The sequence below is a fragment of the Harpia harpyja genome, chromosome 10 (assembly GCF_026419915.1).
Source record: "Harpia harpyja isolate bHarHar1 chromosome 10, bHarHar1 primary haplotype, whole genome shotgun sequence".
NCBI lineage: Eukaryota > Metazoa > Chordata > Aves > Accipitriformes > Accipitridae > Harpia > Harpia harpyja.
The window spans coordinates 4,267,133-4,291,419 of NC_068949.1; the positions used below are offsets into that span (position 1 = coordinate 4,267,133).

Consider the following 24,287-nt stretch of genomic DNA (forward strand, 5'->3'; position numbering starts at 1 on the left):
ACATATGTAGAAAAAGGACTGAATATTTGGTATCAAAAAGCTTGTTGTTCGTTTTTTCTCCCATGAAGCTGTTTCTTTTCATTCCTTATTATTTCAGAGATTTCACGAATCTCGAATGACAGCATTCTATCAGATTTTACTGGAGTTTCCTCTTGAATTATCCAAACTTGAGGATGGGGAAGTTTTCTCAGATTTAATTAATATCACAGTGAAAATTTCAAATTAAAAGCTTTTTACAGCAATATATTCAGCCACTTCTGTTAAACAGGTTTCCTTTTAGATATAGAAGATAAATGACACAATCTTGCTTATTTAATTGCATACATTGTGGTTTATGTCATCAACTACTCACAGACCTTAATTCCTAATGCAAAAAATGCAGTAAGGCAGCTATATTTCTGTTGCGGCTGGTCTTCTTCATATATGATTGAGAAGCAAAAAGGTATGTATTACTTTGTTTTTCCTTACAGCTTAAATAAAAGTGTCTGAGCATAGTAATAACTATGTTTTTGTAACTCAGACTCACTGAAAAATGTGCATTGAATAAAAGTGCTACCAGTTTAAAGAATTAGGGATGCTTTTAGAGTCAAACACCAGGAAAACTTCCCGCCCAAGTTCTACAGCATCAAAAAGTCAAGAATGCAAGCTTTTTAATCTAACAGACAAACCCATAAAAAGATCCAATAGCTGGAGGACAAAGTTTGAAAACCACAAACTGGAAACAAATAATATATTTTCAACAGAAAATTCCTAGATATTTTACCAAGGAATATGATAGATTCTTCATAAGCTGACATTTTTATATTAAATTTGGATGTCTTTCTGCTATACCTAAATCACAAAGTATTGGCTTCAGTGCACAGACTGCTTTCTGGAATATTACTGTCTGCAATATGCATTCAGGTCACCAGATTATATGATGGCCTTATATATACATGCATCTATGAAATGCAGAAAAGACTACCAAAGCTACCTAGTAATCCAAAACAGCGATCCAATAAGACTCTGAAATGACAAAGAATTCTGGCAAACTGCAAGCAGGTTAATTTCCCTTACTCTCTAAATCCTTTTCTTTAGGGAAACGTATCTTCTTTAAGGTGAGTGGAAGCCATTTAATGTATCTCAGGCATTCAGAGAATAAAGAAGCTGTAAAATTCAAAGTGCTCAATGAAGAGGAAACAAACCCAAATATTTTACTGGTGTCACTGAAGCCCAAAACGTATCACCATAATTACTCTGTCTTCCCCCGAATTTTGAGGAGTATGGGTGACAAAACAGGAGCATGTATGACTGGACAGGGACACAAACTTGCACCTATTTTTTTCAGAAGGTTGTTTTCTAGAAAGGGTGTTAATGTATTGTTCCACAAAGAAAAGGGAACTATTGGTTAGACTGATCTCAATACATTGCACAAGGCCTTTGCATAGGTACATATTGGAAGAAGCACAAGAGAAAAATTGTCCTAGTTAAGAAAAAACCAGCATAATCAGTCTCAGGTCTCAAGAAGAGAAGTAAGATGCCTGGGAATAGGTGAGGAAGGAAAATGAACATACAGAACTTACGACCTCTCTTGTACTTTGCCTTGGCTGGTGGGGAAGACTAACTGAAGTGATGAATTCATATTGTACCATTTTAAGGATCAAGATTCCACCTTCTTTTTGTCCATCGCAAAATCCTAGGGCATAGCACAACTTAATCCACACTCCCAGTCAGTGGGGAAATCTAGCAAAGATTACACCTCCTGAAGTACAGTTCCCTTTGGAGCTCTTCCTGGAACTGTCTGACTATACCACCTTTTAGTTAGTGCTAGTGCTTGATGGGACAATTGAATCCTTTTGTTAAGAACTTCCAAAATGAAACAGAAGTACCAATTAATTGGTATTCTGACTGGGACTAATTCAAAGGTGTCTTCTAATACCTTGGGACATGGTGTGTTCCACTTTGGAGAGAATCAATCAGTCAGAGATTGATGAAGGGGTGGTGAGGTCAGGTTTGCAAATACAGAACCATCTGCAGAGTCTCCTGGGTTGGTACCTGCAGCACAGTAATTTACAGGAGCAGGTGTTTCCTTTTAATCTACTGGTTTTTTCTGCTGAAACTGTAACTTTATTGAGAAAGTGCCTGCAGTTTGTTCTTAAGAGGGTACTTTGTTTATTGTTGCTATTAACTATTAACTGGTGAAAGGTTTCTGAAAGTTGTAGTAACCATACTCCTTAAAACACAGGTAAGAATAGAGGCTGTGATGTTAAATATGTAAGTCGGACACATCTTCAGAAAGCTGCTACACATAAACATATTAAAGTCCAAAAGGCTGTTTTTAAAACAGAATTATTTTGTTCAGAAAGGAGCCATATCTTTCTGACTATGGGTGACTGAAATTATCATAGTTGTTAAGATTATAATTTATTTTTGTTTACAGCCATAAATATTTATGGAGAAAGGAGGCTTTCTGAAACAAATGAAAAATTCAAGAATTTCAGCTGGAATTTCCCACCTGAACTGAGCTTGGTGGGATGACCTCTCTGTTAAGTCCCCTTTGATTTGGATCCAAAGCATAGCAAAAGGTCAGTAGAGAATACATTTGAATTCAAGTTCAAGTTCCTGGCTTTGCTGCACCTCATACCCTGCTCCAGCTCTACTATAATCTACATAATCTCTTCTGTAGCCTAACAACTCTCAGCCTAACTCCCAGATCATACAAACTGCCTTTGCATCATTAACTTCAACTAGTGGCAAAAACTGAAGGCATGCCCTTAAGTGTTTTAACCATGCTCACATATTACAGAGTCTCTACGCAGGCATTACACCTCCTTCTCCTCTTCCTCACAAACCTACTTCATCTCCTTCCTCTTCACAATTCCATAAATGTTCTTGAGAATTTTTCTTGGGTTTGCCTAATGTGTTTTATCTACCCTATCTAATTATCTGATTTATCTAATTCTTAACAGGACAAAAATTACATATGGGAAAGTGTTTCTCGGTTTGGGTGTATCACCAAAAAGAAGTCACAGAACACTGGAAAGTGGATAAAACTTAGGCTTATATGATTAATGACATTAAAAACCAGGGAATCTCCTCCTTTGCCAATCAGTGAGGCAAAAACACAAGTCAAAGTGAACCACTCACTAAAGAAACCAACAGTTAGAAATGTTTATTTTTTCATATTCTGCTATAGACATTAAGTCTAAACTAAAGATCTTGGTCTAAAACTGACCTCTAGTAAAAAAATTTTCACATTTTTCAACTATCTGGTAATATATTGGGTTTTGTTATTCCACTTTCCCATTCTTTTGAAAATTTTTAATTACGGTTTGTAGGAAATTTTAGGAAATAAGAGAAGGACAGTGACTCAGCAATTGAGAAAAATACCTTGTTCTGTCTTTTTACTTAAGTCTTTAAAGACAGATCTGCTCCTCTGGGGTGGGGGTGGGGGAAGATTAGAAGTCAGAATCAAACTGCTTAATTGGCAGATTTTTCAGTTTTTAATTGAACTAATTTAATTTTTACCTGATCTGGCATCATCCTTAATTTTCATTTAGTTTCCTTTTTTCACTGCTGGGAAGGTCCCCTCTGTTCCTGTCACTCTGATGAATATCGAGACAAAGAAATCTTCCCTTTCCCAGAAATAACTGCCTCATCTGTTGCTAATTTCCCTTCCTATCCCTTATGGAACACATGGCTCCTTTCTATGACCTCTTGCTGTGTACACATTCATGAAATCTTTTATTTCCACCTTTTGCAAAATTTTCCAGTTTTGGTAACAACTTTTCAATATCCATTTTCTGTCTATTCTCATCTAGATAACACAAAAGAAATGCAAAGTATTTTCACGAATCCTTTAAGCAAATCTGTTAAATGGCTTATTGAATAAAAAAATGGCTTCCCATTTTCTTTTCATCCCTTTTAGCTGTACATTCATTTCCATAGCAACAAACTTACACGGTTTCTGTTGCTCAGTTTTTCTTTCTTCTTATTATGCTTCCTTCCTCATGGTTATGTGCTTTCTTCCTGACCCCTACATGAGCTATGCCTCTGCAGAGGCACACACTAAAGAAGTAAAATGAGCAAACATGCATTTAAACTTTCATGTCTCAGCTGTTGGATCTAGCCACAGATTTACTCAAAACTTACAACGGCCTGTAACTTAATGATCTTCTGTTGGACACTCTCACGATAAATAACTCTTAAGCGCACAGGAATTTTTGGAATTATATTTTCCCTTCACATAATTTGCTCTTGGTTCAACACAGCCCTATGCTACAGTCTTAATTAAGAGAGCAGCATAAAGAAGTTCTGCAACTCACAGAATTGCTTAGGTTGGAAAATACCTTTAAGATCAAGTCCAACCATTAACCTAACACTGCCAAGTCCACCACTAAACCACGTCCCTAAGCACCACATCTACAAGTCTTTTAAACACCTCCAGGGACTCTGCACCAGAAACACTAAACAAAGAGACACTGCATTTTTCCAACCTTCCACTTAATATCTTCACTTAATTTAACTTTTGATTCAACATTTTAATTTAATCAAAACAATGCAAGTTAACTATTTTCTCAGAGAAACATTAAATTCCAAACATCTATGTTAATAATTGTAATACTATACAGGCCCTTTCAGAAAATTTTCCCTTAAACAATGTTTTATTTCATTAATGAGGAAGGCCTAACAACTTGCATTAAAAAAGAAGCCATGGGAAGTCCATGATAATGAAGTCTGCATGAAATTCTATAGCACTCAAAGATTGTATTTAGCATTATAAGGACCTAAAAATTGTGCTGCATAGGTTGATGATCATGTGGCACTAACATTTATTTGAATTATAGTAGTCTCTTCACAGAAATCTACCTTTAAGTACTGTTTCCTTTCTGCATTTTCCATGCCGACTTTGGCTTTTGGAAATTAACTTAGTTAAACATCACTGTGTTCCTCTTTTTCTTGATGTGAAACTCATGCAATTTTGAGTCTGAATTCTCATTTCAATTGTAATCAGACATTTCATTTGGTGCTAAGGTAACTTAGCACTCAGGATCTTGCTCAAAGTTAAGATAGTTAAATTAATAAGCTAAGTTAAGCTAATAAAACCAACAGCTAAATCCTTCACATGAAAATGTGAAACAAGGCCACACAATTTCTAAATAATTTTATTTGAAGTTCGCACAACCTATTTTTTGCACTAGGAAAGATGGACAGAATTTGTCACAACAATTAATTTCCTTTACTGTTGACTGAAAATGCGCAATGTATTAAAAATAAGTCTTAGTGAGTAATTAGGATCACCAGGTCAACTACACAATATTTCATGAGAATAAAGTTGCTATTCAAAAAATGAGTGCTCTTTTTCTTGCCACTCTCAGCAGCCTTGCTTGTTTTGCATATGGCTGCATGTTTAATTAGCAATCCTTCTGTAAGTGTCTGCAATTAGCACAATGATGATTAATAAAATAACTCCTTTAAAGCTTCATTTAAGCAGCAGAACTGCACAATCAGGTATAATTAATTCATCATCAATAAATCACGGCTGATTAACTAATCTGTTGATTACAAACACATTACTGCATAGTCTCCCACCTGAGCTCTGGTGATTTTTCTATCCTGAACAGAAATAGAGACAAAGTAGTAGTAAACTATAAAAAAAAATGCATTAAGCAGCAAAGATATTGGTTTGGTCAGGAAATTTAGATAGCAAATACATTTAAAATGTACTGGGCTTTGTTCATTATTACTCTTTTTGAGTAAAAAAAATAATTGTACTGTCTATTTGTTAATGTGGATGGGTGAACAATAATTGCTTCTTTAGTTCACTTATATTCTTAAGGAAGGTTTTTTTTCCAAAGTGTCTCAGATTATGGGCCAGATTCACTCTTTGCATAAGCCAGCAGGAAGTAGCAAATGCAGCAAAACAAGCTTGCAGTATTGCTCCTCAAGAAGGTCCAGGTCATTAGCCAGAAAGTGATCAGTTTGCTTTGTGAGAAGGCAAAGTCAAGGTGGCTGCTAAATATGCCATCGCAACTTTACTGTTAAGCTGCCTCCATAGCCGTGATGATGAGTCCACGTTCATAAACCACATTTCAGGTCCATGAACTTCAGCAAGACTGAACACAGAAGAAGAACATGCATTTCCATTTTGAGATTCCTTTTGCTTGCCACCTAGCTCTTGAGCTTTGTAGTGCATTTAAATAATCTTTTCGATACATTCTGTGTAGCGGCAGGAGCTAGAAACTTTTATTTCAAATGAATCCAAGGATTCTCACACTGTTACTTGCCTCCAGCTTCTCAGACTTAGGTAAGATGTAAGTTAAGAGTTATGATAAAATTCAAACTAACTGGAAATAGGGGAACTTGGCACAACTAAGCTCCTCATCATTTATAAAGGGCTGACATGCAGCTGTTCCCACAGTATGAAAATGCTTTAAGTTCAAAATACTTCATCCTGAAATATTGCAAAGAAAAAGAACTAAAGCAGAGCTTAGGACAAAAGTGATTTGAAAGTGAAAACAGAGTTTTAGCTAGAGTAACTGAAACAGTTCAATATTCCTAATAAATCCAGAGAAAGACGAGAACACTAAAGGAAAAAGTGACAAAGTCTGAAGCAGTATACTTCATGAAGAAAATTACAGAAGAAACTTAATTTAGGAGCACATCTTCAGTCTTTGAAAAGTAAATGACATTGCTGTAACCAATAGAGTTTTCTTTCAGATTTTAACCACTTTTATGGGCATCACTATTTTAATCTCTTAAATCTTTCTGCTAAAACTTTAATTAAAAATATTGAGTAAGCAGCTGTACTACAAGCCACTGCAATACCATTCATCTTTCAAAAATAATGCTCATAAGAGAACCATAAAGCACATTTCTAAACCATTTATATTTTGTTAATGTTTTAATTCAAGTAAATTAATCAATGTATAAGCATCATTTCAATATATGGCAGAGAAAATTTTTGTGGTTTTTGTTTGGTTTTTTTTTTTTTAAAGGACCGTAGCCAGGTTTCATGGAAAATGACTGACTACGGAAGTTTGATTATTTTATCAATGAGAAAAGTTTACAATTCAATCGAGGAAGCAGGAATGGCTTTTAACATGGAATTTGGAAATAAAGAAAAGAATAATTTAAGAGCAGAAAAACAAGATAGCTGTCCTCAGACATTTTCTGAAGTCAGTGTACATATGAAGTGGCAAGATGAAAGTGAAGAAAACAATACCAGGGATCTTGAAGATTAGAAGTGAGCATTTTCAAGCAATTTTTAAAAATGGACAATAAGTAATCAAAGACTTCCGAGGACAGTGGTGATTCACTGCCTAGAGCTAAGAAATAATCAGCATAATATGAATAATTTGAAGGTGTGGGAGATTAGTGTCAATTTCTTCAGAAAATCAGGTTTCCTTTTAATACAATAGCAATTTGCCCCGCAATGTCAACTCTTCCGTCATTACGCAGTGAAATCTTCAACTCTCCTCCACGGCAGGAACATTGAAAAGCTAAATGGAAACAAGAATCCACAGTTAAACTAGTATCTATCACAAATTACTTAAAAATCCATGAAAACTTAGGGAAATGAGGCCTCTGTTTCCAGAAAGCAAGCAGCACCAGGGCAAGCACTGTACCAGGGACACCCTGGATGAATTGTCTTTACAGATGAAGATTAGCTGAGGGTGTATCTCAGACTACAACTTGTCTATTGAGTCTGACAAAAATGCTAGTTAATACAAGTAGTGAAGGATAGTTTGCCATGATATACAAAGGAAACTTGGTTAGCTACATCTAAAGAAGTCTTGAATTCTCCCATTCAGGGGACAGACAATTTCTGTAGGTAATAAGGAAGAACACCGAGTATTATCTGCAGAAGAAAGAACCACCACTTTACAATTATTGAACATCTGAAGTGGATACTAGGTTCAAAGAATGTGTTTGGCTAATGGCTAAAGAAAGCTCAAGCAGGCAGTGGAAAAGGTCTACAAAGAAACATAGATGCTACTTCAGCTGCCACAAACTGAGACCAAATTCTTACATAGACAGGAACAGATATTGATTTATATAATCCGAATATATAATTTAATACAGCTGGATAAAGTTTAAGTAGAAATAGCCTTCCATTTGTAAATAATTACAGAACTAAACTTTTGCCTAAAGTCTTTAGTCATATGTAGGTTGGACGATAATGTTCACTTAGCACGTTGAGTCTGTAGACTTGTTTCAGTAGTCTGATTTTAGTTGCACAACTACTTAATCAGAAAATGGTCTGGTTCAGAAGGCATTTAGCAAAGGTTTAAGCTTCATATAGTAGTATTGTTTTTGTAAAAGGCTGTAAATGGATGAAGAGGCATTAATGTTCATGGTCTCCTTACTCAATGAACCTCCAACTACTACAGAAATTGTTCAAAGCCAAAGGGTGTGTTTTTCCTCACAAACCTACAATTTTGTAAATTGGGTAGAGATTGTATTCAGATCTCAACAGAGCATAGGATCTCTAACAGATAGCATATATACTGTACGCCTTAAAAAAATTTCTCAGCCACAGCTGACAAGAAAGTTCTTTCTTATAACAGGATATTAGATTCTCAGACGAAGCAAACACTCCGAAACAGTGGAAACAGGAGCTATAAAGAGAATGATATTGATACTTTCTGTTCTTTTTAATTTATAGAACCACTGGTTATTGTTTTTAACTCGTCAGAACAACATCCATGTATGGAGTAATGCCTTCAATTGAATATTTCGGACTCTTAAAGATCCAGACCATGCCAAATTTGATCAATTATTATTGCCAAGTGTGGATACACAACTAAACTCTTCCACTCCCTTGTGACAGCAGATTTAAATAAAAGAGATTAATTTTTTCAGATCTTCAGAGGTTGGTTGGTTTTGTTTTGTTTTTTTTTCTTTCTTTAAATGTAGAACCAGTGCTGTCTGTTTCATGGCAGGATTACTGAGACTGTTTTGATACTGGTCCCTTTTATTTTATTTTATTTTTAAAGAAACCTTCAAAGTAGAAGGAAAAAAAAAACCACAAAAGAAAATTTTACGCAAGCTTATATGAAAATAATACTTGATCTTTTCTTTCTCTCACACAGAAGCACTGGTATCTCACACTATGTCTGAAAGTAAACAGACCTGCATGGAACATTTCAGTAAGTAGAGGATTTCATTTAATAGCAATGTCTCCAGAGACATTCAAGCATCTCCGATGTGCACTCACGTTTTGGATCACAACGTTGTTGCACATCCATTGCATGTCTGTATTTACCAGGAATATCTCACACTACATATACATTTTACACAACTTTTATATGAAAACAAGTATGTACATTCTGATCTGTAGAAATAATATATAACAGCTGAATTCACAGTGCCCTCAATTCCTCTGTGATTAACCTGAGACAGGGGGAAGTTTAAGAGTAGGTACAAGCACTGCGAGATTGAGCATGCTGATATCATAGAATCATAGAATCATGCACTCCTGAATTCACAAGGCAGCCAGTGGCCTTGTACTAATATTATCCTGTTGTTTTAAGGAGCTTCTTACCACCCTAGATGTACCTAAATGACCATTGCTTACAGAATTTGAGGAGTAATGGATTTTCTTCATGACATCATCATAATGACATCACCTCAGGAACAAGTGCCACTCTTGTAAAAATACCTATTTTTAGAAATCACTATTATTTTTGCCAAATTCCTAGACCCTACAAACGGACTGATGAAAGAAGCACTTGTTCCTTAACTTAAGTGAAGTTAAGATCTCCAAGACTTTTTTTATTCTAAGAAAGAAGGTAGATAAATCTGATGATTGATGGAGGGAAACACCTCTCCTTTGGCAGAAATGTTAACACTTGTGCATAAATCTGATGTGGTCACTCTGTATGTTGAGATTACCTGGGAAAGATGAAAGCTGCGGTTACAACTCTGCAAAATGCTTCACTTCATGAGAACTCAAATTAGCAAAAACTTAAATACAGGTAGATTTATTCCACCTGAATAAAGCAAGGAGACTGAAAAGTTAGAAGATGGGACAGACTTTGTATTGAAAGAAATCTTGGCAAAATTTGTAAAAGTATAATCTTACAGTTATCAAAGTAATGTCTGGTTTTTGGTTGGGTTTGGTGGGTTTTTTTTATACCAAAACCCTCAAATACTATAAACCTGTTCTGTACGGGGAAGGAATTAGAGAAGTTAAAGGCAGTAACAAGAACCAGAATTTCCCCACAAATTAATACAGTTGTCCAAAGTAAAGAGGTACAGAAAGATTCCTCTAGCTTCACCTGAGATTAAAAATTGTCCTGGACAAAGCCCTTTTCTTCACAATAATTTGGAAAGTCCTCTATAATCTGTTTGAATATATCAAATTCCTTAGGCATGTTTATGTTATCTTAGAAATGTGAAAACTATGTGAAGGGCCGGATACAGAGACAGTTGCTAAATATTGCATTTATTAGCAATTATGCAAGTCTGTACAGCTGATATGAGAGACTGTAATTTTTTAAATATTGCAGAGACTCTTGAAATGAAAAAAAAGGCAAGGACAGATACCGAACTCTGATTTAACACTCAGCTTAAATTCAAGGATATGTACATAGTTTCAAGAAAGATCATAAAGTATTTCACCAGACTGGAAAATTCTCTTTGTAGTTGATGGGAGTGGTCATTGTTTGACAATTTGGTTTAATAAAAGTAGGAAGAGAATCCAAACACAGGAAATTATGTCTGATACTTCAGCAAAGATGCAGTTGACCTCCACCTAGAGGTCACAATACCCAGAGAGATCTGACAGTAGATTTAATGTTCCTCATTTTTATATTATTTCATATCTGATACATTTTGGAACTAACAGATCTTTCATTTTATGCACGAAAATCTTCATTTATATTTGCAATAAAAGGTATCGGACATTACAGAAGCTACTGCAAAGGTTTCTATAAAGTCAAAAGATGCTCTTATTTATTAATCTTTGGTGAAATGTAATCTTCTTGATTGCCAGCCATCTTTCCCAAATAATCTCACTAGTAACAGAATTCACCCCAGTACTACCTGATTCCCCTCAGTCACGTGCATGTAAGGAAAACTTACTTCTCAAACACATGTAAAGACCACATTGATCAGATGTCAAATTAACTTGTTCTATTTAGATATGTTTTATATGATTTCTACCACAAAAAAAGTTTGAGGACATACATGCATGAAATAGCAAAAAAAAAAAAACCCCAGAAACCTATCTTCTGAGAAGATAGGACTTTTTTGTGCTAAACACATTAGAGAAGCTGGTTACAGTATTGATTGCCTTTGCTGCCTGAGATAGTTTCTCTAAAAGAGGAAATGGCACAGTACATACAAAATACATGAAAATCCAAAACAGGTAGAAAGTATCATCTAAAAATACAGACAGAATTTCTGTTTGTTTGTTTACTTAAAGCAGCAGCATTTATAGATGGCACCGAAGAGTTTCAAATTCCACATTAACATCCGAAAATGTCAAAATCTTCTGAGAAACAGCCAGTCCATAAGGATGCATTACCAAAGACAGTTTCTCCTCTTCAGAAAGTATGTTGGGATTTTTCCCCCCAACATTATGGAAACTATCACAGATTTGTGTGATGTTAACACAAATGAGAGATCTTCAGAACAGACAGTTAAACCTTCCCTTCAGTCCATGATGGAGAAGGTCTCAGTCATTGTGGACTACCATACTGAGCTATGGAGCACAAACAGATCCTTTAAAGAGCTTATCATTCTCAAGAAAATCCATTTTGGGATTCATTTGACAAAATATAGGATGGCTTATATTCAAGGTAGCTGTTTGTTTGGAAAAGTGTTTTATGGACAAGGAACCTTATTAGATCAAGGGTCCAATCTCCACTCTAAGCTAAATGTTACCAAACACTTAACTGTTGTCAGGTGCACAAAAGAATTGTAGTCCCGGGCCCTCCACTTAGAGAACCAGCTAGGGACTAGGGTATTTTGTATTGCTTCTGTTGTTCTTCCATTCTCTGGCAAAGCACCAGAAACACAAGAAGCAAACAGACACCCAATGTCTATTGTTGCCATGTATTAACAGTTTCTCTCAGTTTTTTCCACCAAGTTCTTCAGTTTCTTGCTTAACAACAAATATGTGATCTAATAAGCATATCTCATTAATTGAAAGAATACAAATCAATCTGTTCTTTAACTTCAGAGGTCCAGCCATCTCAAAGCCTTTTAAGGCTTAACATTCAAAAGTAAGACTGCAACTGCAAATAAAATCACAAACAAATAAAATTTGCCAATGTCCACGTATCTTGTCCTTATTCTTATGTATTTAAGATCAGCCAAATTCTTTCTGTTCTTCTAATGTAAGTGACTATTCTTTTTTATATCCTTCCTTGCTACCATGTAAAAGATCATCATCCTGAGGAAAACTGATCTTCATACCTAAACACAGACATGTATCAGAAACAAGAAAAAACTACCATAAAGCACATTCTGTACGTAGCATCTGAATGTTAAAAATACATCATCTCTTCTTATCTAGGTATAATAACACTGGCTATTCTAAATCCTACATTTACTAAAGAAGTCACTGCAGGGATTAATCTGGAGTAATTCTCAAGAAAATTTCAAAATCAGGCAGAAAATCTATAATTTTTTTCAGTCTCATCTTAACATACATGAAGGGAAAGGAAAACACTGTCCAAATTGTACTGAAAACTACACACAGTGAATGAAAATACCGCTACCTCTTCCCAATACCCAAAATGCAAGCCATAAAGACCAAGAAGTAAAGTAAATTCAATCAAAACACAAAACCAACATCATCTGAAGTTCACCAAGCTTCAGTTATGATGAAAGGTCATCAGAACTAAAATCCAAAAGTTGAAATAAAAAACTAACTGCAGAGAGTTACGATCCAGAAACTGACACTTCAAACTCCCTGCAGGCATGATGTGTCATGTTGGTGGGCAGGAAAGAAAGCAATTTCTTAAAGATTACCTCACACATGAAATACTACATAATATTCTATTCATATTGAGAAAACGGATAGGGAGTTGTTGCTACAGTTTGGATTGTAGTAATAACTTTTTCTTTTTTAGTGAGTAGGTTTTACATAAACGGGCAGCTTTGCAAAAAAACCAGTTTCTCTTACCAAGCATTTCTTTCTTCCCCAGCTGCTCTGACCAGTAGCTGCTTAAAACAGCATGGGCAGATCCTTAAGAGAAATTGGAAAACAAAGAACAGAATTAAATTAGAACCACTACTTTATAGGGCAAGCAAGCACATTCAAAATGTAAACGCCATAAACAAACCAAGTGCCACGTGTGTTTAGGGCAAAAACACCTAAGAGTTTTCACAGCAGACAGAACTTGAGGCTTTATCATTTCATTTATGGTAAAGCAGTATTATTTCCTCATCCTCTGGCTTCAATGGAAATTTTGCCTAGGAGAGGGCTTCATAATCAGCCACAATTGGTAGGAATAACAAATAGTACCGATTAAAATACTTGAGCCAAAGTACTAACTTTTTTACCAAAAGTGAAGTTTCCTAATAATAGAATCTCAAAGTATTAAATTCAAAATATTATTCATCTAAACATGATGTTATTCAATGAAACATGAACAGCTACCCATCAATAATCTGAATAGGCTTTTGGATGTTTTTTAGGAATAGGAACAGGTGGATAGAAGTCACTGTGTAAAACAAAAGTATTTCCTCTGCTAACAGTTTTCGCAACAAAACCTCAGGTTTTTTTCAGCCTTGAGTGCTAGTAAGTATCAGGATGTAACTCAAGGAGATCTTTAAGGTCTCACCACAGCTTCTGAAAACTAAAAGACCAATTTCTTGTTTCCTGATCGGCAGATGGCTTAAAAACTTAGGATGACTTCTCAGATCCATAGCTAGACGTGCTGCTTCAGTCTACATTAGCAGCTAGGGGCAAAGATACTCTGCCGGAAACCCTGCGGTGAAGTAACCATAATTATGAGGGCTCAAGGACACCAAGACATGTAGCATTATTAAGAAATCATTACAGAAGAAATATAATCAAAGCCATAACACCGTTAAAAGTATACTTCACCTACACAATAAAAAGATTTGTTTCTATAAAGGAAAGGACACTTAAAGATGGAAGACAAGCAACAGTGAGTATTCAATACTAGTCTTCCCAGAAATCCTAAGGAATGAGCTCTGGAATTAGATATGTCTACCAGACTCTGTCCCTGGCTTTATCAGGAAAGCAGGACTGAAAGCTTAAGAAGTAACTGAAATACATAGCTTGTATTTCCTTGTAAACCTTTCTTTCTGCTAGGAGTGCTGAATAACTAGCACTATTCCAACAAAGAAAGTTTTCTCTTTATTTAGCAAAACATTTAATTTTTGACCAATTTCTCAGTTGACTAATAATTAACCTGTGATTAATCAGTACCTAAGCAAAGAACATCATTCTGCAGCAATCATCATCACACCTAGTGAGTTGAACATCAAAGGAATAGGCAGAGAACTACCCTTCCTGCCCCTAAATATACAACTAGCTGAGTTCATATTATTCATAGGCCTGAGAATATCCACAACAAGCATCATGAAACTAGAGGAGATCTCAGCTGAAGCGTAAAAAAAAATACAGAACACCAACAGAAGGGGACATGAACTTCTACTGCAATACTCATTCAATACCAAACTAGTCTCTCACTTTTCTCTAATTGGAATACTTCAGGGAAAAGATCTGAAAAAGACACAGGAATATCTGGCCTGATGACAACAAGAAGCTGATCTTTTTCTGAATGAGCTGGCATCAGTCACAAAAGTTTTCAGTTTAATGAGAACACTCCTGCTGTCCATATAAAACAGTAATTTGTAAGAAAGACTCTAAAGTACAAAATCAGATTCATGAAGTTTAATAAGAACCTTTTAATTGAACCAAAACAAGAGTCATTTATCACACACATACCTGTAACAGGGTCTTCCAGAATTCCATACCAAGGTGCAAAATATCTGGAGTAAAAATCATGGCCTTTATGTTTTCCACTGGAATTTCCCTTAAGAGTGAGTATGAGTCCTTTCACCTTTCCCGTCTTTTCAGCTGACAAAAAGCGTTGTGCGCTCACTTGCAGTTCTTCCAGCACAGACCTTGAATATAATTATAGAATTTTAATAGCCCATATTCTTCATTTTACATGAATTTAATTACTGAAAAGAAACATAAAACTACAAAATCATCTTCTCTACAATCCCAAAACAGCCATGGTAAAATGTTAGAGGAGACAAAATTCCTAGCATTGTCTTTCCAATGTCATTTGACAGAAGGCTACCCTGAATATAATACACTCTGAGTGAGCAGAGAAAAAAGTTAAAGCCATGCATTTCCTATTTATTTCTGAAAACTGAGCATCCTGGAATATTAGCTACAAAAGAGCACACTTTTGTTTCAACATTTTAATCACTGAAAGAAACATTTCATCACTACAGAAGGCAAAGAGTAAGCACTCCACCTCCTTTCAGAGCAAGCAAATAACTAACACCATTCAGATCTTCATGGGATTCTAAAGCACCCTACAACAGTCTCAAGTCTGTGAAGTTGCAGCTACCGCCCCACAAAATAAAGTCTGAAACAGTAAAAACAGTAAGTACCCAGCTGAGGATATTCCTATCTCCCCACTAGCCCCATCTTTAAACATTACTCAGGCCAAACTTCAAGTGAAAATAACAGTAATTTGGCCTGATTAAAGAAGTTGTGTTTCAGCAACATATATCCAAATCATACTTGACTTAGCAATGAAATTCAGCTCTCTGAGATTAACAAATGCTTTGGAATAATTTGAATTGGAATTTCGTCTATAAAGCTACTTATGATGCTGTTAAGTATGTGTAAGCAGATTAGTCAAATGGGAATCAGAATCCATGGCATTCTGTCAATGTGCCCTGTCTCACTAAGCAGACCTCTATAGCTATGCAACTATTACTCCATCATTTGAGAAGCAAGACTCCTAATTTCCTGCTAGGTTACTGGACCATTTTTTTTTTACTCAGATGGATGGGGAAAATACACCATCGTTAAAACTGTTTCCTACACCTTCTCTTGGAGACAGATTTCAGATTGATCTTATTCAGCTTTGCAGGTTCAATAAGCTCACATTAGAAGACAAAATAACTATTTAACACAGGAGTTTAAATTAAGAGTTTTTAATCTTCACCTGTTTTAGAACTAGATAAAAGAGCCTAGTATGTAAGGAATAGAGGTTAAACAAGCAGACTCAATTTCTACACACTTGATTTAAAAAAAAAAAAGTATAAGACACCTTTCATAAGCATCACTGAGGCGGACTAGGAGTTTCTTTGTGTCAGGAGAATAACGGAGATCTTGAACAATCATGTCACCAATGGCTGCCTGGTGGAAAGGTTAAAGGAGACATAGAAAAAGATCATCATCCAAATATGAAATATTATTTCCTTAACATTTTTGTAGAACAAGTTCCCTGCTAGAACAGGGCTTATGCAAGGTCTTTCATGCAGCCCTCAAGTACATGCAAGCAAGAAAAAGTAAATGCACTAAGTGCACAAATGTATATGGGTAGGTGCTAAGAGCTCTGTATATGTCAACTTGGAAAGATATTCAGGGACCTAGAAGAGCGCAAGGACACTGGATTGCCCTCACATGCATACAATAGGCTGAAAATGCCACTGAAACAAATACTGACACTCCAGCCAATGGTAATGAGAGACAAAAGTTCAACTGCAGCATTCTGGAGAATTCCATTTACTGAGCTGCATGATTCAGACCTTTAAAGTTTAGTGTTTCAAGTTCAGGAGTACATCAAGCAATGCCATGTTGCCACTTTTCAGCCATTTTAATATATAAAACTAAGTGTAGCTATTATAAATGCGCTTCTAAGACCACACATAAGGTTCTTTTTTACCTTTATTAACTCTTCTACTTCCTGAAGTACCTGAAGAAAAAAAAAAAACACCACCACTGTTAAAAAAGGAACATACATATGTATATATCAATTCAACTATATATGGACAGATAAACTTATATACACATACAAACAAAACCACATACTTTCCTTGAAAGCCTTTAATGAAAAAAATTTTGACTGACCTGTGGGTAGGTTAAGTAAAGTGGTAGGTCCAGGACAATATGATCTTCCACTTGTCTGGCTTTTAATTCCCCACTCAGCGTCACAAACGTGAGAACTGAGTTTGTGTTTTCTAGAGAGAGAACACTGCAACATTATCAAACATAAGAATTTGAATCTAAATTATTATAGCTCTTACAGTAGCTCAGTATATTCAGAAAAAGTTAGTTATGTAGCTAAAATAAAATAACTACAGTAAACCTGTATTCTGAGACAAAATTCCCAACTAACTCAATAAATGATCTGCTGAGGCTAATAAACACAGCAATTGCCAGTGAATCTTTCCTGCACGTTCCAAGAATGAATGGGAGTTTCCTTTTAACAGAAAGGCCAATATTCCCTATTCATCAAATTCTGCTGTATCTCTCCCAGATTACATTTGCGTATTTAGCACTTTTCTTAAACAAAAGTAATAGTAGGGCATCAGAATCCAAGTGTAGGAATCAGACTACAACCTTATAATTACAGAGCAGTTGTAAAAGACATTACCTGAGGTAACTCTATATGTGTTCTTGAAATGTTCTGAATATTTAAATTGCCTTTGTTGTAGAAAACAGTTCTTCTTAAAGTAAATTTTCTAAAAAGTTATAGTAATAAATAGCTTGTAAGCATACTTTTTATGTGAAACAACACAGCAGCTGCTGCAAGTGTAGCATGACCACAGAGAGGAACTTCATTGGCTGGGGTGAACCATCGGAGTCCAAAGCAGGAACCTTGAAAATAAAGTTTATTTAACATTATTAAGTGGAAGAAGTCTATTTCTTCACTTTATCTCAAAACTTTATACAGAGTGATGACATTTCAGTTAATCAAAATGCATGTTATAATCAGTCTTGGTCTTAAACGCACTTTCAGGAACCTGTTTTGTACTGATTTTTAGAATAGCTACTGCTTGAGTCAGGTCAACAACAGGAATCTACTACTAACAGAGGATAGCTACTTTGTTCCAAGGGCAAGGGAGCTGCAGAGTAGAAATGCCTGCTCGCCTGGGAACTATGCCTTTGAACCAGAAGCATCCTTGATAAGCTCAGCTGGCATCTTTGAAGTGCTGCTGGGTAGCTAGACACCAGAGACATGCCGAGATACCATCTGTAAGCACAAAAGCAACAAACTGTAACAGCAACTTATCACCTGAAAAGGTGAAAAATAGTCTGGAAAAAGGGGAAACCATCCCAAGAAAGTAAGAATTGGTAACTGCCACTGGCTGTTCTAACTGAAGAAACAGGAAAGCAGTCTGCAAAAATAAAAATTGGTCTGAGAGAGTAAACATCATCATCTATTGGCCATTCCAGCTGAAAAATATATATTAACAGCATCTGTTGGCTTCTTAAAGTGGCGGTGTCCTACGTTCTCTTATGTCTCTATGATATAAAAATTATTTAATTTTTACCCAAAATGGAGCTTCTCTCTCCGAGAACTTTCTGTGGTGCATATATTTTTCTCTTTCCTAAACAGGTCTCTGCGAACTTTCTACGAGATCATGGACCCTTGCTAGGGACACATGGCTGACTCCAAACTCCATGACACAGACCGTCTTTGAAGTGAGACTGTTATTTTACCAGTCCCCCTCTGGGCCCACTTCTGAGCTCAGTTTGGTTTGTCCGCCCACTTCTGGGATGGCTGGGTCCCCTTCTGGGATCTGTCTGTCCTCCTCTCTGGAATCTATTTAATGCGCTTCGTACCATGTATCTACATTCATAAGTATATCTACTGTTATATTATTGATAAGTTTGATTATTGACTAGTGATAAGTTTGTAGTAACCTGTAATATTATATATATTTATTGCTACTATTATTGATTCCTTCTATACTATTGATCGCTGATAATAATTTGTAATAGCTTGAGAGAGATATACATATATTCACTTTAGTCATCATAGGTATACCTGCTAGTAGTGATTTTTGTGGTAATCTGTAATAAAGTGGAGAATTTAGAAGATAAAGCCTCCATGTATTATGGAACCCGACGAAGTCACGAAGTACAGATCTCTAGACACCTGCAGGCTGGGTTACCCTTTAGGGGTTAAAGATAGTTTTGTTTGTGTAATGGAATCTGTATCAGAGCTAGGTCAGTTACAAATTATTTTGCTTAAACCATCAGTCAAGTCTGGTAAAAGCCTCTCACGTATACTAAGCCTTCATTTCACTAGAAATTGTATTTCTATTTGTTGTTTAAAAAAATTGGAACCCAAGTGCACTATACGTGGTTTCCTGTAGCTTTTGCAGAGCTCTTGCACCATGGCATTTAAGATAATGCTTATGAAAATATATTTCAAGTGAATAATTACCATACAAACACAACTAAAAGGTGCAAAAGAAACAAACTGTATTTAAAAAGAAAACCAAACAAGTCTTATCATTGCCCCTGTGAAAAATTAGTGTGTTAAAGTCAGTCCCCTATCTAATGAAAACAAATAGAATCCCAACAAAACCTAGTGGAAGAAACTAATGGACATGGCAGAGAAGTGCTCTGAGACAGGGCAGACGCAGAACCCAGCTGTGAGCCTGCCTTGTGGTGTTAATGCACTCCCCCAAGTGGAAATTGTGACTGAAAGCAGGAGGAAATGGAGTCAGCCATGACTGACTGGAGACAGACAAGCTCTGCAACCCAGAACACCTGCCTGGATGCTTCAGACATACAGCTGTACTCAAACTGAGAAGGCATTTTGTACTCTCATAAAGTAATGTATCCCTAAAATAATGTAGATTTTTTTAAAATTAAAATTAAATTAAATGCACTGATCACAAACTCATACTCCTGCAAAAACATACTCTTTGTCCAGGAGCCGTTACTACACCAATTAATGCTCCAGAGGCAGATGATAGTCTCATAAATGACCTTCCAGTGCTCCTGGTCTCCTCCCCCTCCCACCACCCGTCAATACACACATGCTCTGGTGTAGCTCAGTGACTACATTCACTTGAAACAAATGCACACCTCTTCAGCAGCTGTGCAGGTCTGATGTTACAAACTCTACTCCCATTAATATCAAAAGCACTTTAATGAGAAAGAAGCTGGCATTTTATATGCTGTTGGATATGGATGACTTGAAAATAAATAAGTGTATTAAGCATATTGGCAAGGTGTTAACATGAAAAATGAAAAGTATTATCACTTCTTGATTCAAGTAATTAGACTATCCCTAAAACAAATTCCAATTTATTAACAATAGGAGTAAGCGATGATAGTGACTGCTTTAAGAAAATCCTCTTTAATTACAGAGACTGTAAAAAATCCCACTCCTTTAACAAACAATCAAATGATAAAGAACAGTTTCTTTACATACTGTTCTAGGGCCTCTTTCAGACAGCTGATAACCCCAAAGCTGTTTATCTCTCTTTTCCACTATGTCGTATCAGAGTGAGGGCGTGCCAACATGTACCTTAACCTGGAATCTAACTCCAGGCTAGTGGGGTTCCAGACTCTTGGCTCACGCCACCACACAACTGCAAAGCGAGCAGATTCAGCAAACTGATTCAGCTGAAAACTAATCCACAAAGCAATTTTGACCAGACTCTGTATTTGTCTGATATTTTCTATCTTGTCTAGTGTCTCTCCATTTCCTCCCCCATCATATATACATGCCCTACCAAAGAACACCAGTGAAGTCCCTCCACTGAAACCAATCAAACAAGCAGTCTAATGTGTTTGGTTTGGGCAACTTCAGATTTCCCAGTTTTCTTGGAAAACTGTATTTTCCAGTATTGGCTCCACAGACAGCTTGAGATTTTGTGACAATCTCAAATAATAGCTTACAGTTACCCCAGTGATGATTTCCTGAACAGCCAAGCCAGCTTCTACTCACTTTGCAGTCTTGCGCGTATGAACAGAGACAGAACGTGCTTATGCCTTCTGCTCGTATAATAAGAAATTATCTCGGGAGGTTATTAGTAGTAATGGAAGTATTAAGTGAAGGATCTTTGCATAGCATTTTTAGACTTTCTATATACAACTTGCTTATTTAGTAAAACACACTCAACCAAAAGGTCTAATTTATGAATAATAAAGTTTTATATATTGTAAAATGAATTTGATATGCAGCACAAATACTTTAAAGAATCCATGTGAAAAAGGCTTATTATTATTATCATTATCTTAAGTAAGATACATCACAAGTCCAAGATTTTGCTTTGGCTGTCTTACAAATTAGCACCATTCCTTATAAATGCACCCACAGTGTCTTCCTGTTCCCTTGTAAGAGGTTTTGGTGGGTAAAGACAACCACTCACTTTTGGTAAAGTCATCTCCAGGGTTCAGTTTTCTGATGAAAGCAGTTTCTGAAAGGTTCATTTCTGTTGCAATTTTTTGGTGCAAAGCTTCATCCAAGTCCTAATGACAAAACAACAAATCCAATTAAAAGCAGGCCAAAAAATGCAGAATCAAACTTTGTTAAATAAAAACAGTGATTTCATTTTCTATTACAATAAAACATAGATTCATTTTTAGTTCAAAATACTTTGAGAGTAAAAAAACTTTAAGCATAAAACGGGGTAACTGGTTCAACCACTGTGATACATAGGCATTTCTAATTTCTGCCCTGGTAGTTCACAAATTCTTGGAAAACATGGAAAATAAAATCACCAAAAAACCTAAACTCAGTCTTTCCATGAACACAAATCTTTCTTTAAAGTCATGATTAAACTCACACTGAGAAGTCATTATTAACATCATCTAAAAATAACTACAACTCTCTTTTTATAACTCCGAAAAATCCATGCCAGCAAGAGATATGTAGTAATGGCTAGGGCAATGGCCAAGATGGCTGATCAGTGCTTACGGCTGTACCCTCGATACTGCTCTTTGAACAACGGGAACAATATGCTAAGTCAGTAGAAGCTGAGAGGAGATAAACTGAAAAACAAAAATGCTGGAGCTCACTACATTCTGCTTTAACTGCCTGCAGATTTAAACCAGTGAACATTGATCCCAGGATACATGAGCTGGAGTGATTGTGTAGAATTTTACTTCACCTGTCTTCCATTGCTCTTTCCCCACGATTATGCTGACTGGCCAGTTCTGAGAATCTGGTCTTTAAAATATTGAAACACAAATGAAACAAAGTACTGAGTGGACCTGGTCAGGTTCAACGTCCAACAGACAAAAATTTGCCCTGCTAACTTTACTTACTTCCCTTAATGACTTTAATCCTTTTCAGCCAATGATCCCATTCTACAGATACGGGACAATTACTGATGGGTAGACCTGTACTTGCAGAGTGAATTCTATACAATGAAACAACATTCTAACTTTTTACAGTAACAAGCATCTCTCTTCAGAAAAATAGTTCTGTCGATTAGATACTAAAAAGATACTAAACCAGAACAAAGACCAACCAAAATGTTATTAAAAATAATAGAACTTTATTGAAATACTGCCATCCTGTGGCACTTCTGAAACACAGAAGGGGCTCGTTTTGCCATTCTTGCATTAGTCCCAATTGTTTTTGTACAGCATCTGCTGAAACTGTGAATGGAACAGAGAACAGAAATATTGCTCTAGCTGCACCATACTTTCCTGGAGATTAGAATAAAATTATGAATTAGAATCTCTGCTTTAACTGAATCTCAGCTTTAACTTTGACACTAAAGCCTCTAGCCCCAGGTACTGTAGAAAAAACTTTAAAACCTCAGCACTCCAAAGGCGACGTGCAAATAAGGTGCCCTCACAATATATTAATGTAATAAAGTAAAGTTAATACAAAAATGCAATTAGAAGCTCATAGTTTTAAAGTAAGTTCATTCTGAGAGGGAGTATTTAGATTTTAGGGGGCCAAAAACACCTCTGAAGTGAGATGTTCTCAGTCATAACTTTAGCTGATCTCATAAGCAGGCTGTATCATATGAGATCTAGATAGGCTCAGGAACATCTAGAAAGGATTCATATTATCAGTACAAGGTACTGCCATTGACTGCTCTACTTATATTTTCATACTTAAAATTTTCATCAAGTGTTACTATCCAAATAATTTAAGGCCTATAAATTTCTAATCCAGTTTAATAATTTTTTTTTCAACAGTGTACCGATCAGTACCAACTGTTCAGAACACCTTGATGAGGAGGATGACTACTGTCAATTGCACTAAAACTACCGTGCAACTTTGAAGTAATAAAAACTGGCTGTTTAAACTTGGCTAAAGCTGAACCTGACACAGACGGTGAAAGACTCAGATCCAGGTCTATACTCCCCCTTTCCTTCCATAGAAGGAGAAAAAAAAAAAAAAAGGGAAAAAAACCACATTAAACCCCAAAACTACATTTTAACATTTATTCAAAAACTATCGAATATTGACTCTATGTTACTGCATTTCCTTTCAGAGATTTCATTCTGAATCCATTGGCTTAAGTAAGCCATTTCTTTTTGAACTAACTCAGGTAGAAAAAAAACAGTATATTCCTTAAAAAAACCAAACAACTTTAAAAACCCACAACAAATACAAAGCATGTCTTGTATGAAATCGTTCTGATGCAAAAAAGAAGTACCCCTGTACTAATTTCTCTGTATTCTGGAGCAACAGCAAACAACGCTTGCATGCAGAATTCCTGAGTAAAGGAAGCAAAGTCTAATGTAGAGTTGAGTGCTCCGGTCAAGTACAGAACGGTAAATGCCATTGCAGTCCCTCATAAAAGTTATTTTTTTTAAACTTACATTTTCAAGCAGACAAACTGCCGCAGGATTTCCAGAAAATGGCTGGTTTGTAAATGCATCAACCGTAAAAACAGGAATTTGCATTGTCGTTTGCGCCTATTTAGTCTTAAGCTCTTTTCTGCAAGGTACTCTCTAACGTGTTTTATCCCCAAACGATAGCAGGACTCTAAGTTAATGTTTCCTTAGCGGCAGGAGGAGCCAGCGGCCCCCCATCGCCTCACTTCCGAGCACGTACATGGACTCAAGCCTCCTTCCACACCCCCGGCGCTCAGCAGCCGATCGTTTTCAATCCTTTAAAAAAAAGATTCTGACCTCCCCTCCTGCATCGCTTGCTACCAGCTCCAGAACGCCCTTCCACCACAGCCCCCGGCCCAGCCTGCCCCTCGCTGAGGCATTTACGGAGGCAGGAGCTGTGCGAGGTTCCCCCTGGGTCCGTCCTGCCGCGGGTTTACCACAGCCGCAAGGCCGAGAAGACGCGGGAAGCCACTGCGTGCGCCCATACCGGACAACCTTCCCCATCCTCCCACCCAAGCCTACG

At 36.4% G+C, this 24,287-nt stretch overlaps 1 protein-coding gene across 2 annotated transcripts; it reads right to left on the reverse strand.

Moving 5' to 3' along the window:
* Positions 1-6,742: 6,742 nt before the first annotated feature.
* On the reverse strand, positions 6,743-24,039 carry PBLD (phenazine biosynthesis like protein domain containing). 2 transcript variants are annotated; one of them, XM_052798369.1, is made up of 9 exons: positions 23,985-24,039; positions 21,334-21,433; positions 17,717-17,815; positions 17,066-17,175; positions 16,881-16,910; positions 16,263-16,351; positions 14,915-15,093; positions 13,118-13,180; positions 6,743-7,481 (listed from the first exon to the last, which is right to left on the reverse strand). In XM_052798369.1, exons 2-9 carry the CDS (start codon positions 21,392-21,394, stop codon positions 7,369-7,371), a joined length of 744 nt encoding a protein of 247 aa, XP_052654329.1. In that variant the 5' UTR covers positions 21,395-21,433; positions 23,985-24,039; the 3' UTR covers positions 6,743-7,368. The 2 variants fall into 2 exon arrangements, with proteins under 2 accessions (XP_052654329.1, XP_052654328.1); XM_052798368.1 differs by lacking the exon at positions 23,985-24,039 and adding an exon at positions 23,750-23,969.
* Between the last annotated feature and the right edge of the window lie 248 nt (positions 24,040-24,287).